This window comes from Lepidochelys kempii, chromosome 5 (assembly GCF_965140285.1).
Source record: "Lepidochelys kempii isolate rLepKem1 chromosome 5, rLepKem1.hap1, whole genome shotgun sequence".
NCBI classification, from domain to species: domain Eukaryota; kingdom Metazoa; phylum Chordata; order Testudines; family Cheloniidae; genus Lepidochelys; species Lepidochelys kempii.
Genome location: NC_136384.1, coordinates 25,766,081 through 25,784,496, shown reverse-complemented (window position 1 = coordinate 25,784,496; position 18,416 = coordinate 25,766,081). Strand labels below are relative to the sequence as shown.

Genomic DNA, 18,416 nt, shown 5'->3' with positions numbered 1-18,416 from the left:
TCTTGCAGGAGGTGCTCTGCATTTTACAGATTTAAACTACTGTTTTTCCTGTATCTCTAATTTCGTCCCATGTAATGTTCCTCACTTGAGTTTTGGCAATGAAAACTAGGATTATGCACTTCAAAGGGATAGGAAGGGACCTGAGAGCTTGGCTGAAATCCTTGCTGCACACCCACTTGCCTGAGAGCACATGTAAATTTTAAATTGTGATGTTTAATCAGATCTATAAAATGTAAACCACACTTCGCCCAGCATGTTTTGTCCTGTTTTTAGCCATAAGGCTTCATTGATTTTTGGCTGAAATGTATCTATAGGAATGTAGACAGTTGTTTCTTTGTATCCAAAAGTAATGTGCTAAGAAGCAGTTTTAGAACTGAAACAAAATAAGTTTATATAGAAAAACATCACGCTGGTTTTGCACTATCGTGTGTTTTTTGGTCTGCTTCTGTAATTTATGCATCTGAAGGGAGTTACTTTTTTTCTGATAATAGACAATAGTGAAGGATGGAAATATCAGTACGTAGCTTAACTCTGATGTGTGCTTTTCTGAGACAAATTTAGAGCCAAATCCTCAGCTAGTGTAAAGTTAATGTAGTTCCTTTGACTTCACTGGAGCTATTTCAATTTATAATAGATCAGAATCTGTCCTATATTTTAGACCATATTTGTTTTATTCTGTTCTTAGCATTAATAGTTTTGAATATCCTGCATGACAATAATATTGTAATGCTTTTTAAATGTGATCAATTACTCTAAATTTTACAAATTTTAATAAATGGTAGGGCAAACCTATCTGTCTGTCTATTTATGTCTCCTGTGAGTGTCCATCACTGTAATATCCAAGTACCTTTGAAGAGGTAATAACCAAAATGACAATAAGCGAGGTATCTAATTTTCCTCTCTGCTTCTCCCAAGACATTCACAAGATAGCTAAATAGTATATCACTTGAAATAATATGTCTGCAGAATATTAGCATTAAAACTTTGCAAAACATGCCACATATACTCTAATTTTACTTCTTGAATGTTGTTTCCTAGGAGCTAGAAAACATAAAATCCCAAACCTGATTTACAATAGCTGTACTTTTCTTTCAGGTTTACAGTATTTCATCTAAGTGCTTTGGCTGCTTGTTTATGAGGGTTAGCAATCAAATTATTATCACTACGTTTTGAAGTTTAGTAACCCATTAAGGTGAATATAGTCACATATCTCCTGAATGTTGACACTGTTTCTGTCTGAAAACTCAGCAAAACAGAAACATATTGACATTAAGAAAAAGGCAGTCTTCACAATCATAAGGTGGAGCTGAATGGTGAGGGCAATTGTGGGGATTCCATTTATTTTTAGAAAAAGTATGTGGACAAGGCCATATTATACTATACTTAACAGTACACTATGCAGATTGTACTGCAGCGCTGACGGGCCTAACTTGGTTCAGACAATTTTCTGGTTACAGTGTCTGTGGTTTGATGCTAAAAGTGGCAAACAAAAATGTCCCACTGCTATTAAATGTCTTTTTGCGCTAGAGAACATTTAAACTGGTTCTGATTTTTTTCCTCTAAGGAGTCATCATACAGTTAAATAGTTTTTACAGTAGCTCATGTAAGTATTGCTGTACTAATTTCTGCAAATAATAATCAAATGTTAGTGAAAACATGATACAATATAAGTGGAGCGCATAAGCTTGCTAATACTATACAACACTGTACCAAAATATATAAGGGTAGAAATTATATTCACAGACATTGATATTCTCATTTAATAGTTTTTGTGTTTAAAAACTGGTGCTTTCTGCATTTCACTGAGCCCTTATAAAGACCAAAATTCTGAATGAGAAAGAATAAAAAATCCAAGGAAGATGTCAGGCAGCAGGATTCCACTTACTTGTAAAGAGCCACATCACAAAATATATACAATATAGGGGAAAGACTTCTAACAGTAGCAAAGGCTGTGGCAGATCGTGATGGATTTGCTGGCCATTTTAAGGCCTCTCAATTTGTGAACTGGGTGAAAGACAGCAGTGAAAATTTGAGATACTTGCCTTACAACAGGGTCAGTAGCACAACATCAGCAAAACAGCCTGGAAAAGACTGGCCAGCTGTGTGGGGAAACTTTTAAAATACAGATTTTTCCAGTTTTAGCCTAATTTTGAATATTCATTCTGTAAGGTGTAGCCAGTATCTAGCATTCATGTTCGCTTTCCTGGAAGATTAATAATGACTACTAACATTTTACTTTCTTCAAATTTGACTGGCTGGCTCCTGAATAATATTTGTCATGCAAACTGTAGTACAAAAGCTAGGTGTTGGTACATCCCTAGTAAAGTAGGGAGAACCTAATTGGTCTAAGTAATTCTTCCACTCTACTCCGCGCTGATTAGGCCTCCGCTGGAGTATTGTGTCCAGTTCTGGATGCCATATTTCAGGAAACATATGTGGACAAACTGGTGAAAGTCCAGAGAAGAGCAATACAAATTATTAAATATGTACAAAAATATGACCTATAAAGGAAGATTGAAGAAATTGGGTTTGTTTAGTCTGGAGAAGAGAATACTGAGGGTGGACATAGCAGTTTTCAAGAACATAAAAAGTTGTTACAAGGAGGAGGGAGAAAAAATGTTCTTATTAACCTCTGAGGATAGGACAAGGAATAATGGGCTTAAATTGTGGCAAGGGATGTTTAGGTTGGACATTAGGAAAAGCTTCCTAGCTGTCAGGATAGATAAGCACTGGAATAAATTGCCTGGGGAGGTTATGGCATCTCTGTCACTGGAGATTTTTAAGAGCAGGCTAGACAAACACCTGTCAGGGCTGGTCCAGATAATACTTAATCCTGCCTTGAGTGCAGGGGACTGGATAAGAAGACCTCTTGAGGACCTTTCCAGTAGGGTTGCCAATTTTGGTTGGATGTATTCCTGGAGGTTTCTTTGCATGACATAATCTTTAATTAAAGATTAATCTTTAATTCCTGGTGACTCCAGGTCAATCCTGGAGGGTTGGCATTGGCAACCCTACTTTCCAGTCCTATGATTCTATGTCAGAATTAACTGGTTTCTTGGTTTTCTAATTCACCCAAAATGGAACATTAGCAAGTGGGATGGACTGGAATGGAATGCAGAACTCTGTATGTGAAAATCAATTATTTACTTCCTTTATTTAAGAGAGACAAGATAGGTGAGGTAATATCTTTTACTGGACCAACTTCTGTTGGTGAAAGACAAGCTTTAAAGTTTCACAGAGTTCTTCTTTAGCTTGAAAGCTTGTCTCTTTTGACCAACAGAAGTCAGTCCAGTAAAAGATATTACCTCACGCACCTTGTCTGTCTAAAATCCTTGTTCCAATATGGCTACAACAGCACTCATTAACATAAGGCAGCCAGCACTGATTTATAATTACAGTCAAAGTTGGCAAAGAAAATACAGATTTTGAACTACCCAAAAAAACAGAACTGACGTTTTCAAATGCAGATGCCTAAATTTAGGAATCTTAATCCATGTTAAAATTGGCCTCATTTTCAGAATTGCTGTGCACTCACAGATGCTACTGAAGTCAGTGGAGGCTACTACAGTACAACATACAGGAGATACAGGCACTTCTGTTTAGGTGTATAAATATATATTTAGATACCTAACTTTAGGTATCCACATTTCAAACTGTTGTTTTTAAAAAAGTTTTCAAACAGCTGCAGAAATGTGAATCTCAGGACACTGAAGGTAAAACAATTTTTTAAATATTTTCAGATCCAAAAAACCCCCCAAATTAATTTTGCAAACTGCAAAGAGAAAACAATTTGTAACTGTTGTCTTTTTTCCATGAACCCATCTCTCATCCTTTGTTTTTTAGGTTTTTCTCATGCTTTGGGATGTCTGAAGCCAGGGCACTGACAGCAACCTTGGTCTTTGCTTCTGACCAAGAACCTGAGCTGGACTTAAGTTCAGGCCTCCCTCCAATCTGTCCTCCGAGGCCACGGATCATTTACCTGTCCTCAGGACAATATGCAACAGTAATCCCAAACCAGCCAAAAACTTCCTTAAATTAAAAACCAAAAAACTTCAACTTTGGGAAAACAGAAAATCAATAGAAATAAAAGTAACCCTTACAGTTTTGCAGGTTGAAATTACCACACACCTAGCTGGGTAAACAGACTTTTTCACATTACGGGTAGACTTAATGTAGCCTTAATTTTACATCCTGGATTCAGCTATATCCTTGTTGTCTTTCTGCTTAATGCTTCCTGTGCTCACTCAGCATCCAGCAGTCATGTTTTTCCAAGTCTGATCTTCTTTTCTCCCCCGAAACAAATTTTAAAAACACGATCTCTATTTGTGCACGTGCAGTTGATAGAACCTATTACCTGCATGCAGAGGTGACAGTGCTTAAACAAATGTACGACAAGTGCAAGACCAGGTTGAAGTCTGAAAATATAGTCTGTATACTGTAAGTACAATATTACCCAACATTTCCCAGCATCCTCTTTTCGTCATCCTATTTTGGTTGTTTTGTTTAAGGAAGTAAAAGCCACAGAGATTTTTTTCATAATGTGACCTACGTTTCATTTTTAACATTTCAGTGCTTTCTAGAAGTGATGAAATAAATGACTGATTTAAAAAAAATCATGAATAAGAATTTATATTGCACAATCCTTCATCAAAAGTGAGACTCTTTAAAAACTGCCATAGGGAAAAATACTCCTCGGAGACCCACACCGCCAGTCTCAGCTCTAATATTCCGCCCTCGTGTATGTGCACAGAACTCAAATGTCAGCTCAAATATTCTGCTTTCCCCTATATGTGCAGAACTCAGAGCTCATGTAGGGAAGAGCAGAGGGATGGTGCTGGGAGCCATGATCTGAGCAGATGGAAGAGAACAGAATATTGTGGCTAGGATCCATGCTCTACACACATAGGGAAGAGTAAGTTTTAGACCAGATATCTGAATCCCTCATATGTAAGGGAGAACAGAATATCAGATCCAGGTTTCAATTCCTCACATGTAAGCAGTATATTGGAACCAAGATTGGCCATCCAGCTGATTCACAAATGAGTTAACCAGGCAATTCTAATACTTGCCGTAGGGCATGGGATCATCCTACAACTCTCAAGGCAGGAGACATTAGGCCAGGTCTTTTCTAATTCAGCAGCTTCAGGGGATTTGTAGAAAGGGAAAAGGAGTCTAGTGGGGATTATTTATGGGCAGGCACTCCTTCTCGTGGCTGAGAGTGGTGGATTATTCCTGTCCTAGTATTCAGAGGCAACTCCTTTGGCAAGCTTCTGCGGTGACTTTTTTTTCCCCAACAGCTTCCTTCACCCAAAATTAGTTGAACTGCTCAGGACTGGAGCAACCTGGTTTTATCCAGCCTCTCACCAGACTCTGTCTGTGTGTCCTCCTCCCTGTAATGAGGAGGTGGGCTGCCAATCCTACCCCTCCCCTTTCTTGGCCTTTACTCATTGTCTGTGTGTATGTCCGTGACTACTGCTGCTAATGACAAAGGGCCACCTCTTCCTTGGGACACTATGCCAGTCACTGTGCCTGTTTGTATGCCCCCTGCTGATGCTAAAGAAACAAAGAAGCTGTCCATCTCTTCCCTCTTCCTTTCCCAGCATGCAGCAGCACTGACAGTGTCAACCCTGTTCAGCAATGCAGAAACCACAAATTAAGCCAAGACCTTTATAATTAACATAGTCATTTGAGTGTGCAAATTCCCCAGTGTTACTGGCTGTACAGCACTGATTAGTTAGGTCTGCATCACTCATTCCTAGTTAGGATGTCTGTACAATATTTTTATTTAAACATGCTAGAAATTTAAAAAGTTTATTATAATTTGATACATAGGATTTTATTTTTTACAAAGATTACTAATGGGTTCACTCCAGGAGAATGCTGCATGGCCTGAACACCCACAATACCCACACTACTGGGGATACACGGGGTTTTCCCCTGTTTTTGGTAGCAGCAGCATAGATCCCTGAAAATGACATGACTTGATCCAGGTGGTATCAGTAACCTCTCATTAAATGCTCTGAGAAGAGCTCTTTCCTCAGGCACAGGAGTTAATGGTGATTCTATTTTCTAAAACAGAATACACCTATTAATGTCTTAATGAGCACTATTATATCCTAGCTCCACAATTTTCTGCCATAAACCAACCAATTGTAAATCTTTCCTCAGTAATTCCCAGTTTAGAATTGTTATTTCAATAACAAAAAGTTAATAGTGTTCTGGCAAAGGGTTTTCTAACTCCTGCAGCCTTCTAGCTCTAGCCAGGGTGACTCAGTGATAGCTGATGTGGAATCAGCGAGTTCCTTTCTCAATTCTTTCTTTGCTAATGCAATATGCTACAGGCTTTAAAATGGTAAATGTATCTTAAAAATATTGTGCTGAATTTTACATTTTAAGAGGTAACTTGAAAGTGTCCTTTAGTATTTAAGCTCGAACCTTAATAAATGGGGGGTTGGGGAGGTAGGGAAGAGAGAAAAATAGTTTGTATTTAATAAATGAATATCTCAATGAACTACTGTTGTTTATATCAGTGGTTCTCAACCAGGTACATGTATCCCTGGGGGTACACAGAAGTCTTCCAGGGGGTACATCAACTCATCTACAACAAGGAATCTGGTGGCACCTTAAAGACTAACAGATTTATTTGGGCATAAGCTTTCATGGGTAAAAAAACCCACTTCTTCAGATGCAACTCATCTAGATATTTGCCTGGTTTTACAACAGGCTTCATAAAAAGCGCTAGTGAACTCAGGACAAACTAAAAGTTCATACAGACAATGACTTGTTTATACTGCTCTGTGTACTACACTCTGAAATGTAAGTACAATATTTATATTCCAGTCGATTTATTTTATAATTATATGGTAAAGTGAGAAAGTAAGCAATTTTTCAGTAATAGTATGCTGTGACACTTGTATTTTTATGTCTGATTTTGTAAGCAAATAGTTTTTAAGTGAGGTGAAACTTGGGATATGCAAGACAAATCAGATGCCTGAAAGGGGTATGGTAGTCTGGAAAGGTTGAGAGCTACTTCCCCCTCTGCTGGATAGAATTGGAATTGCTCATCTAAGTGCTGCAGCATTTGTCTTTTGCTGCTATCAGCTAACAGATTTTCCTTTAGCTGAAGTTGTAGGGGATTGTGCTTGTGGAGCCAAAGCTCTCTTCGTGCTCTCACTGTGAAAGTCTATGGTGGGCAATATAGTGACAACCATGAAATCTTTGGTGATCGCAGATGTGTCAGCATTTCATTGCCAGAAATACTGATGTGACTAAATTCAGCTCTTGGGTAAGCAGGAGTCAAAATAAGACTAAGGACTGCAAGATGGGCGACAATATTTGTAAATTACTTTGAAAATTTAAAGAATAACTATAGTAACACTCACTATTAATTATTACAATTATTACCTTGTTTTTAAATTACTACCAGTTCATTTCAGTGATAAATAATCAGTTTCATGTTTTTGCACCTGGTTTCTGTGAGCAATACTTATTTACATGGGTAATTTAACAATTGTTCAAACATTTTATTACTAAATGTTAAACTTTTTAATGCAGGGGTGGCCAAACTTACTGACCCTCCGAGCCACATATGACAATCTTCAGAAGTTCGAGAGTCAGGGTGCATGTACCGGGGCTCGGGGCTTCAGTCCCACAGGAGGACCTGCCAGGACTCAGGACTTCAGCCCTGCAGGGAGGGGGGTTTTAGGCCTTCAGCCCTGTGAGAGGTGCCTGCTCAGGGCTTCAGCCCCGCTCCTGCTGAAGTCCCGAGCCCCAGCAGGCACGCCCTGCTGGGCTGAAGCCCTGAGTCCCTCTTCTGCTGGGCAGAAGCCAGAAGCAATGTGTGTGTGGGGAGGCGTGACCTCCCCCCAATTTGTCAGGGTTTGCTGGCCTCGCTTGGTTACATGGTGCAATTGGGCCCCATCACTGCTCTGCAGCTGCTGGAGCCAGCATGCTGGGAGCTGTGGCTATGGGGAGAGGCAGCGGCAAACAGCTGGGAGCTGCAGGGATAGCTGCTGCTTCTCCCCATGGAGCTAAAGCAGCAGCCCCTCCCTGCAGCTCCTAGCTGTTTGCCAGGGCCTCTCCACAAGGGAGCTAACACCTGGGGGCTGCAGGGAGGGGCTACTGAGAGTAAGGGGGAGGTCTGGGGGGGCGTGACTTAAGCTGTTGGGGGGAGGTGAATCTTTAAATTATGCCCCTCCCCCCCTCAGCAGACACCAATTGTCTCTGGCAGAAACCCCTAGCCCAACACCCCAGCGGAGGGTGGCAGAAGCCCTGAGCTTCCCGCCCCTCCAGTCTGGTAGGTAGAGAAGGGGGGCGGGGGCTCTGTGAGCTGCTTTTTAACTGTAAAAGTTGGTTTGGCCACCCCTGCTCAAATGGAAGGCTTATTATACCATTAAGGGACTTTTGATTGTGCAATTAGAACAGTTTGACCACCAATGGGTATGCAAACCAAGATAAAGATGTCACTCTTATGTTTGCAGAACTCTGGGGGAGGGTAGATATTTTAATGTGTTGATCCTGTGGGAAGTCCCAGTTATAAAAATCACAACTTTTGTGAGGTTTCAGCCATCTCAATGGTTTTTAAATGGTGAGTGGCAAGTAGGGTGATCAGATACTCTGATTTTATAGGGATAGTCCCGATATGCGAGGCTTTGTCTTACATAGGTGCCTATTACCCTGATCCCTTGTCCCGATTTTACATTTGCTATCTGGTCACCCCTATGGCAAGACGCCAAATGACTGGAGTGGGCCAAATTTTGCCTCTTTCTTTGCAATTACATCGGGCCTTTCATTACTGAAAGCAAGGGTTTTTTTCAGTCTGCTTGCTGCACTGGGGTGGTATAAAGGCCTGAGCTTGAGTAATTGATCCCAGGCAAATCGCGGGTGAAAGGAGTTGCAGAACTGGGGTCTTGAGTCCACTGGTTGAAATAACTAGAAAATGTTGGGGGCGGGGGAATGAAAATGGGGATCTATTAAGAATAGACTACAACTCAAATCAGCTTGTCCCCACTGCACAGCCCCTTCTTCCTGGAAAGGGAAGACGAAAGGTCCTGAACCAGTAAATGACCAGGTTCTATTTGAAAACAGTGGCTGCATGGCTAGCCTGGCGCTGCAGAGAAGCAACCCCAGAAACTGTGTACAGAGCCACATGCAGAACAGACTGTGACTGCCAGATATCACACTGGATGCAGCTGTGTGTGGGACTGATTGGGGGGCAGGGGGGGACAGCAGCAATTGGGCAGGGAGCCAGTGCAGAGGGGCCCCGATCAGAGACACTCTGCTAAAACTGATCCTGGCCTGGAAACCTGTAAGCCCCTATTTGCTTGAATAGAGACTGGACTGGAGAGGGCATCCCAGGCACTAGGCCTGAAGAGTCCCAACTCTCTATTGGGCTTCCCCAGGGACCCAAACAAGAACCGCTATTGCTCACTTTGAACTGTAACTTTTTAAGCCTCTGTACCTAGGGTGTTTGCACCTTTCCTTTTCTTGCCAGCCCTGGTACATTACCTTTCACTAGGCCAATGCCTACCAAGTCTAGCTGCTGAAGCACATAAAGCATTTGCCTCCAAGTCACTGACATGTTACTGGCACGGTAGGGGCTTGACGTTCTCCAGCACTGAGCAGCCCCCCTAATTACAGAATGCAGAAGAATGGACAATAAAACTGTGGTAGTGGTGCCACGTAGAGTTGCCAACTTTCTAATTGCACAAAACCCAAACACCCTTGCCCTGCCACCTGCCCTTCCCCTTCTCTGAGGCCCGGCCCCCACTCACTCCAGCCCTCCCCCCATCGCTTGCTCTCCCCCACCCTCACTCACATTCACCAGGCTGAGGCAGGAGGTTGGGGTGCAGGTGTGGGTGTGGGCTGCAGCTGGGCGGCGCTTAACGCAGGCAGCTCCTGGTTGGTGGCACAGCAGGGCTGTCAGGCTCCCTGCCTGTCCTGGCTCCTCACTGCTCCTGGAATCGGCCGCCATGTCCAGCTCCAAGGTGGAGGCTTGGCCAGGCGGCTCTGCATGGTGCGCGCTGCCCGCGCCCACAGGCGCCGCCCCCGCAGCTCCCATTGGCCGAGGAAGCAGTGCCTGTGCACCCCTTAGTACAAGGACCGCAATTGTCCCAAACACTTGTGGGAGGTTTCAAGGGTGGAGTAAACCCTCCCCCCTACACCCCTATGTTATAGCCAGAAACAGTTTGGCTATAAACTAGACAAACACTGGACATGAAGATAACAAACAAAAGAAAGGGTTAGGAAAAGGGGGAACAAAGGTTAAACCAAATAAAAATAATGTGAGTTATATTAGGTATAGTGTCTCATTCAAATCATTCTTAAAAACTGACTTCTGAAGATAACAAAAATTGAGTATTTGCACTTAAAAACAAACAACAAACCTCCCAGTGCTTTTGAACCATCAAGAATTATATATATCTTAATTCAGTGACTATGCACGCTCATTTCTGTAACTCATGTACTTTTTCCTCCTTCTCCTTCCTAGTGTATATTAAATATTCATATGTCTGTCATGGTCATCATTTTAGTTCCAATCCGGCAAACACTTACACACATGCTTAACTTTACTCGCATGAGTAGTCACATTGAAGTCAGAGCCTTCGACTGTGAGCTCTTCAGGGCAGGGATGTGTTTTCTGTGTATTTTCTATGAAGCACATAGCTGTCACTACAAATACTGATCCATAATAATGTAGAAAATCTTATAAACTTGAATCTGTTAGATTAGAGACAGATAGCACAGGAAGTGGGGATTATGGGAGGACTTGAATGAGAGCAAGGATATTTGGCAGAGAGGAATAGAGATGACTTTCCAATGATACAGAAGAGCTCCAAAAAAAAGGCACCCAGGTGAGAGTGGGAGGAAGCAAAGGATGGTGAGAAGAGTAGGCAGGGTGAAAGGACAAAGGGCTAGATTCAAAGCCACTGAAGTCAATGGAAGTATTTCATTGACTTCAGTGGACTTTGGATCTGGTCCATAATGATGAATGATAGGAAATATGAGAGATGTTGTAGGCTGGGGCAAACCAGCATGTAGTCTTGAAAGTTATGACAAGGAGTTTGAATTTTATGTGGGAAGAGATCCTGAGCCTGTGGAGAGACTCAAGGAGGGAGAGGTGTGACCTGGCCAAAGTGGTTGCAGGGGAGCATTTTTTAAGCTACTGAATGCTGGATGAAATTTAGAGATGTTTTAGACAGGAACTCAGCTACTACAGGGATGAGGCTAATTGATGTTGCTAAAGGAGTTGGCGGATGTGATTGCAGAGCCATTGGCCATTGTCTTTGAAAACTCATGGCGAGCGGGGGAAGTCCCGGACGACTGGAAAAAGGCTAATGTAGTGCCCATCTTTAAAAAAGGGAAGAAGGAGGATCCTGGGAACTACAGGCCAGTCAGCCTCACCTCAGTGCCTGGAAAAATCATGGAGCAGGTCCTCGAGGAATCAATTCTGAAGCACTTAGAGGAGAGGAAAGTGATCAGGAACAGTCAGCATGGATTCACCAAGGGCAAGTCATGCCTGACTAATCTAATTGCCTTCTATGACAAGATAACTGGCTCTGTGGATGAAGGGAAAGCAGTGGACGTATTGTTCCTTGACTTTAGCAAAGCTTTTGACACGGTCTCCCACAGTATTCTTGCCAGCAAACTAAAGAAGTATGGGCTGGATGAATGGACTATAAGGTGGATAGAAAGCTGGCTAGATTGTCGGGCTCAACAGGTAGTGATCAATGGCTCTATGTCTAGTTGGCAGCTGGTATCAAGTGGAGTGCCCCAAGGGTCGGTCCTGGGGCCGGTTTTGTTCAATATCTTCATAAATGATCTGGAGGATGGTGTGGATTGCACCCTCAGCAAGTTTGCAGATGACACTAAACTGGGAGGAGAGGTAGATACGCTGGAGGATAGGGATAGGATACAGAGAGACCTAGACAAATTGGAGGATTGGGCCAAAAGAAATCTGATGAGGTTCAACAAGGACAAGTGCAGAGTCCTGCACTTAGGACGGAAGAACCCAATGCACCGCTACAGACTAGGGACCGAATGGCTAGGCAGCAGTTCTGCAGAAAAGGACCTAGGGGTTACAGTGGACGAGAAGCTGGATATGAGTCAACAGTGTGCCCTTGTTGCCAAGAAGGCCAATGGCATTTTGGGATGTATAAGTAGGGGCATTGCCAGCAGATCGAGGGACGTGATCGTTCCCCTCTATTCGACACTGGTGAGGCCTCATCTGGAGTACTGTGTCCAGTTTTGGGCCCCACACCACAAGAAGGATGTGGAAAAATTGGAAAGAATCCAGCGGAGGGCAACAAAAATGATTAGGGGACTGGAACACATGACTTTTGAGGAGAGGCTGAGGGAACGGGATGTTTAGTCTGCGGAAGAGAAGAATGAGGGGGGATTTGATAGCTGCTTTCAACTACCTGAAAGGGGGTTCCAAAGAGGATGGATCTAGACTGTTCTCAGTGGTAGCTGATGACCGAACGAGGAGTAATGGTCTCAAGTTGCAGTGGGGGAGGTTTAGGTTGGATATTAGGAAAAACTTTTCCACTAGGAGGGTGGTGAAACACTGGAATGCGTTACCTAGGTAGATGGTGGAATCTCCTTCCTTAGAAGTTTTTAAGGTCAGGCTTGACAAAGCCCTGGCTGGGATGATTTAGTTGGGGATTGGTCCTGCTTTGAGCAGGGGGTTGGACTTGATGACCTCCTGAGGTCCCTTCCAACCCTGATATTCTATGATTCTGTGATTCTAATTGGTCTGATCCTGCACCCACTAAAGTCAAAGCAACATCCCCATTAACTTCAGTGGGTGTAATATCAAGCCTTATATGAGAAGGTGGGGTGTAATAAGGTACTGTTTACCAAGGACTAAGCAAAAACTGAGTAAGGACATTAGTATTTGGCCCAAAATATTATCTGTTTAATCTATCTAGCATTCTTATTGAAATGAAGAGAGAATTTTGGGTGTGCTTAGAAATAGACTTAATGCCATAGTATGTAAAGTATTTGGGAATCTTGCTGTATGAAAAGCATTATTTTTGGTCTAAAAGAAGCTTAAAAATATGGGGCCGAATCCTGCAGCCCTAACTAGGTACAATTCACAGTAGGCTTAATGGGAGTTTTGTTTGAGTAAGGACTGCAGGACCAAGCCCTGTATTTTTAGAAGATGAGAAATACCTTGATTTAAAATTTTCAGTGGATTCCAGTTTAGTTTTAAATGCAGCATTAGGATAAATAGTTTAATTCACATGTTCTAAAAGTGACCTCTTTCCTTTTCCAGAGACATCAGTTATTGCTCAGCCCATATTTGTTTTTGAAAAGAAAGAACGACCTTTTAAGGTAACACTTAAGCTTCTTCCTTTTGCTTTTGTCATAAAGCAGCCAGAAAATCAGGAAATAAAGGGCCTGATTGTGGAGCCTTGACTCCACGAGGGGGAAGTATTTCACAGCCCGGGCGCCAGCTTGAGCCCAAACATCTACATTGCAATTTTATAGCCCCGAAGCCCGGAGTCCCATGAGCCTGGGTCAGCTGACACGGGCCTGCCACAGCTCTTTTACTGCAGTATAGACATATCTATTGATATGTTTTGTTTTGTTTTTCTTCCCCCCAGAGGCCTGCAGAAGACCTGGTTTACAAGGCTGAGAATGGTAATTGCATAATTAAAACCCTTTATAATAAACTTGTTATAAAGGGTGTATTTATTTGTAAGTGCTAAGTCCATTGCATGCATTAGTAGTGATTAGAATTTCACTTTGTATGTAACAGGGCAATTTACCATGGGTGGATTAAGACTATATATGGGGCACAGAGTCACCACTTTTGTCCTCCTTTGTCACACACACACCCCATCCAAATTTCAGCTCCCCTGCAGCACTGACACAACTATTAGATTTTGAATGATCTCTTCACTTCCTTCAGGTCTTGTTATAAGGTGACCCCATAGAGGGAAGAGTGCTGTGGATCCAGAGTCCTATTTCAGCCGTCTCTTTAAAATCAGTTGAGTGCCATACAGCCTGATGCAGAGTGAAAAAAGGGCTGATCCAAAGCCCAGTGAAGTCAGTGGGAGTGGAACTGATCTCAGTGGGCTTTGGATCAGGCCATTACTGAGGCATCAAGAGCCCCTTCCATAAGTAGATTCTGCTAGAGCCTTGCAACCTGACCCAAACCCAGTGATATCCAACTACAAGTGTCGGGTTTGGGTCAGGTTGCATCTAAAAACAGGCCAAAACCTCTCAGGTCAAGTTGAGTGTAGTCAACTGTGAGCACCTCCTCCTGTCCATGAGGTCAGCACAGTGGGTCGTGCCACTGGGTTGCAGTGCCTCTCACTCTGCAGCACACGCAGCACAGCAAGGCAGCAATGGCCGGCAGGATGAGGCATGCAGCCCCTGCTGCACCGACCCCATGGGCAGGAGGCAGCCGGAGACTATTTGCAGACATGAGATGTGGGGAATGGGAAGCCCCCAGCAGGCCAAGCCCCAGGGACGAGGCAGTCACACTGAGTCAGGGTCAGGGGGAAGTGTTGGGTTGGGTTGGATCTAAAAATGACTCAACACTCTTGGGTTAGGTTGGGTTGTCTGTAGTCAGGTTGGGTCCAGGTCAGGCTTTAATATGAGACCTTTAATATTAGAATTCTGTACTGCAATAATTTACTGAAATCTGTTGGAAAATTTGATTTTACAGTACATGATATGTTATGTTTCTCGTAGATTTCATTGGTTCCAGGAAACGGGCAAGGTCTTCATCTTTTACTTTCCAAACGTCTGACTCGCAGTTCTACATGGGTATGGCATTTAGATCAATTACATTATAATTGTAATTATATTTTCTAGATTGATAAGCTAGAAAAAATATTTTTCTCGTTATTCAGATACACATTTTGGTTTGAAGTGATCACTCTCTTGTTACAGTATGTATGGTAACACCCATTGTTTCATGTTCTCTATGTATATAAATCTCCCCACTGTATTTTCCACTGAATGCATCCAATGAAGTGAGCTGTAGCTCACGAAAGCTTATGCTCAAATAAATTTGTTAGTCTCTAAGGTACCACAAGTACTCCTTTTTCTTTTTGTGAATACAGACTAACACAGCTGCTACTCTGAAACCCTGTCATTTTGGTTTGAATAATTCCAAGTCAGATAAACTTTTAAACTTCAAGGTTAGTCTGCAAGTAATGCTCAGTGAGGAATTGCACCTTCCTAAGTCTGAAAAAATATTGGTTTTAAATTAGCAGAGGGCCCCAGGTCCATGTACGAGTTATTTCCACATAAGGCTGTGGAAAGTCCATGTGTCTCAATCATGAGTTTCCCTGGAATTTTTTGACTAGGTCCAGGGAAAGCAGGATTTCCTACCCTGTGGAAGATGTTCATGGTTCAACCCCAGGAGGACCCATGGAATTGAAAAGCCATGCTGACAAGGGCTTTCCCCTCCAACCAGTTATCATCCGACTTGGAAACCCCTTCAAGGTGGTAGGGTTATTTCCACAATATTGAGGGGAACACACACACAAGTCACTGCAGACCCCTGTGTACTGAGCATGTGCAGTAGAAATTCTATTTTAAAATGTGTCATATGCTTTCTTCAAAATTTGGGCCTTAATGTAGGTAAATAATATTAACCCATTTCGTTAAAAGAGTACAGTTAATCTAACTTTATCTACCCTGAAAATTACATCTAGATCATTCCTACATCTACTTAGACCTGAACAGCTCCATACAAAAAAAAAAAAAAAAGACTGGTTATAACATGACCAGAATTTGTGTGTCAGAATTTTGCTATAATAACCCCCTTCGCCTGTGCCTGTACTATATTTTTCCCACCTTTGTGTTCAGTATCATTGGTGTTAGCAACACTAGGAGTACCAGTGTAGACTAGTCTCTGGCACTTGAACAACCATGACATCTAGCTCTAATTTGAGAAGATCTAGATGATGGGATGGTCAAAAATGCTGGCACCTGCCAGCTTTTTCTCTATGCTGAAGCTGCACTAGTGCTAGCAGTGGTTGGAAATTCGAAGTCTACACTACAAAGCCTTAGTAGTTGCCTGATACAGGTAGAGTCTGCTCATCCGTGACAAATACATTTTGCTAACATGAAAAATCCATATTCAGGTACTGTGCTTTGACCAAAGGATCATTTCAGTCTCTTATGTTTTCAGATACAGCAATCTCTCGGAAAAGAGTGAGATCATCTTCCTGTACTATCCTTCCTACCTTTCCTCCATCACAGCCAGGTAATTAAAAATATTATTCAGTAAATATTCACATAAAATCAAAAATCGGTAAAATAACAAAATAAAACAGCTCTTTTTGTGGGACTGAGCTAACTGGGCTGGGCCAAGTCAGTATGTGAATGTGAGAAAGGAACTTTGCGATGTTCAACAAGATGTGTTGGTGATTCAGTAGGTGGCATTCATTTCTGTCAATGTTGCACTAATGTCTCCTTGTGCTAGGGAATACTCTGCACATGGGAGAGCTGCTGTTTGGATGGGATGCAAGCAGCCTATGCCATATGCTCCTCTGGGTTGTGCAGAGTCTACTCACTGTTGCAACTCAGATGTTTTTGAGATTTACAAAGGCTTGTAGCAAGTAGGTGGAAGGTTATATTAACCTATAAAATATTATGTCAAATATTATGGACAGTAAACACAGAATGGAGTTGAAGAAATGGTGTGAGCTAGATGTGCTCGGACTAAAACAGTGATTCACATATTTATCCATACAGACACACCATTTTCCATTCTGGGAACACCCTGCATTCTAGCCAAGATTTAGCAGGGATCACCGTCTCATTTATCAATAAGGGAAGGGCAGGGCGGTCACAAACCCTGACACCTGTTTATAACTCCCAGATTGAAAACCTTTGGATTAAAGTAATTGTTGATGAGGGGTTTCCAAATAATCTGGTAAGTGTACAAAATTGGTATAGCAGCAAACTAGAATCATCTTGGAATGGAATGGGGGAGTTCATATATGGATTATGAGACATGTAATTTTGTAGCACGCTATTGATGGGACAAGGCTGGCAGCCCTTCTGAACATTTCTGGGTAGCATTTGGAAACCATATAAAAGCAGCGGTGCCACACATGGACCATCATTACACTTATCATGGTGGTCATCACTACCAGCACATGCTGGATCTCCAGCATTTACCATCATGCTCTTGGGTCTCTTTTTTTCCTGATCTGAAAGGATATTCTGACTTGGTGACATTATCATGCCTGTGAGCTGTAAAACTAAAGGACAGTTTTGTGGTTAAAGTAGTGGCTGACACCCAGGATGTCTGGGTTCAATTCCTGGCTCTGTCTTAGAGTTCCTGGGGAAGTCACTCTCCCTGTGCCTAAATTTCCCCTGCCATAAAATGGGGATCATATTTTCCTTCCTTGAAGAGGTGGTGTGAAATAAATTTAATGTTTGTGAGATGCTCAGATACTGCAGTGATGGGGGCTACAGAAATGCATATAAACAATTAAGCACTGTGGATAAACAATTCTTTTGCAGTAAAGAATAACATATTCATGACCTCAGCTCTTCTCCAGAGAAACCATGACATCACAAGAACAGAAAAAGGTAACTATTTGTTAATATCGCAATATTTATTAGTTGTTGATCCACAGTGTCCTCAACACTATACAGAGCAGGTAAAATATAGACAGTCCCTGTCCCGGCCAGTTTACTCTCTACAGCTGATATTCACCCCCCTGTGCAGAAGGCCTATATTATAAGCCTGTAAACCACTTAATTCCACTTAAAGCCCTATTTTGAAAACTTAAGTGGTTCATGGGTCATGTTTAGGGCCACTGCTCAGGAATGAATATCATCCTGAATAAAAATTTCTGATACATAATGTTAACAAGAACTGAACTTTGCTCCCAGTGAAGGCAAGGCAAAACTCCTGTTGACTTCCATGGGTGCAGGATCAAGCTTCATATAATCAGAAGATGGATTTATCACAATCAGTGCAGATTTATTTTATTAAATATTACATCACTCCTTTATTTGGCAGGGTTTTTAGAAGGGACTTAAAATAGGAAAGGGAGGCAGGTATTAACAATAACACTTAAATACAATTAATTTAAAACTCCACCACACATCCACATTATGAGTCAGAAAAAGCAAGACCAAAATTTGTTGTTTAAATGTAAAGGAAAGATTGTATATATTAATCTTTTCTTTTGTATTTTGCAAGGACTCTCATCACCAGTTCAGCAGTGGACTGTCATAAGACCTGCCGTTTTACAGCCACCACAGTCTCAGATATGTGAGGAAAGAAGGCAGATGTGCACTGAAAATACACTGGCATCTTCCAAAGCTAAAGAGAAAGCAAATATTCAGGTAAAATGTAACTTCAATGTCAAATATACATGTCTGGGTTTTTTCCCATGTGCCTGAGCTTTAATAATATTTCACTGAAATTAAGT

At 42.0% G+C, this 18,416-nt stretch overlaps 1 protein-coding gene across 3 annotated transcripts in view; it reads left to right on the top strand.

Annotated features, from left to right (window-relative positions):
- The window catches only part of RANBP3L (RAN binding protein 3 like), a 56,695-nt gene that overhangs the window by 4,106 nt on the left and 34,173 nt on the right, over nt 1-18,416 (top strand). For 2 of the 3 annotated variants that reach the window (XR_012158866.2, XM_073343767.2), the window contains exons 2-7: nt 13,277-13,335; nt 13,608-13,644; nt 14,704-14,778; nt 16,154-16,228; nt 17,497-17,565; nt 18,185-18,330. Coding sequence is in view for 2 of the 3 variants with exons in the window: in XM_073343767.2 (XP_073199868.1) it covers nt 13,277-13,335; nt 13,608-13,644; nt 14,704-14,778; nt 16,154-16,228; nt 17,497-17,565; nt 18,185-18,330 (461 nt within the window). In the remaining variant the exon portion in view is untranslated. The remainder of the gene's footprint in view (nt 1-13,276; nt 13,336-13,607; nt 13,645-14,703; nt 14,779-16,153; nt 16,229-17,496; nt 17,566-18,184; nt 18,331-18,416) is intronic. The other variant, XM_073343769.2, reaches the window with a different exon arrangement.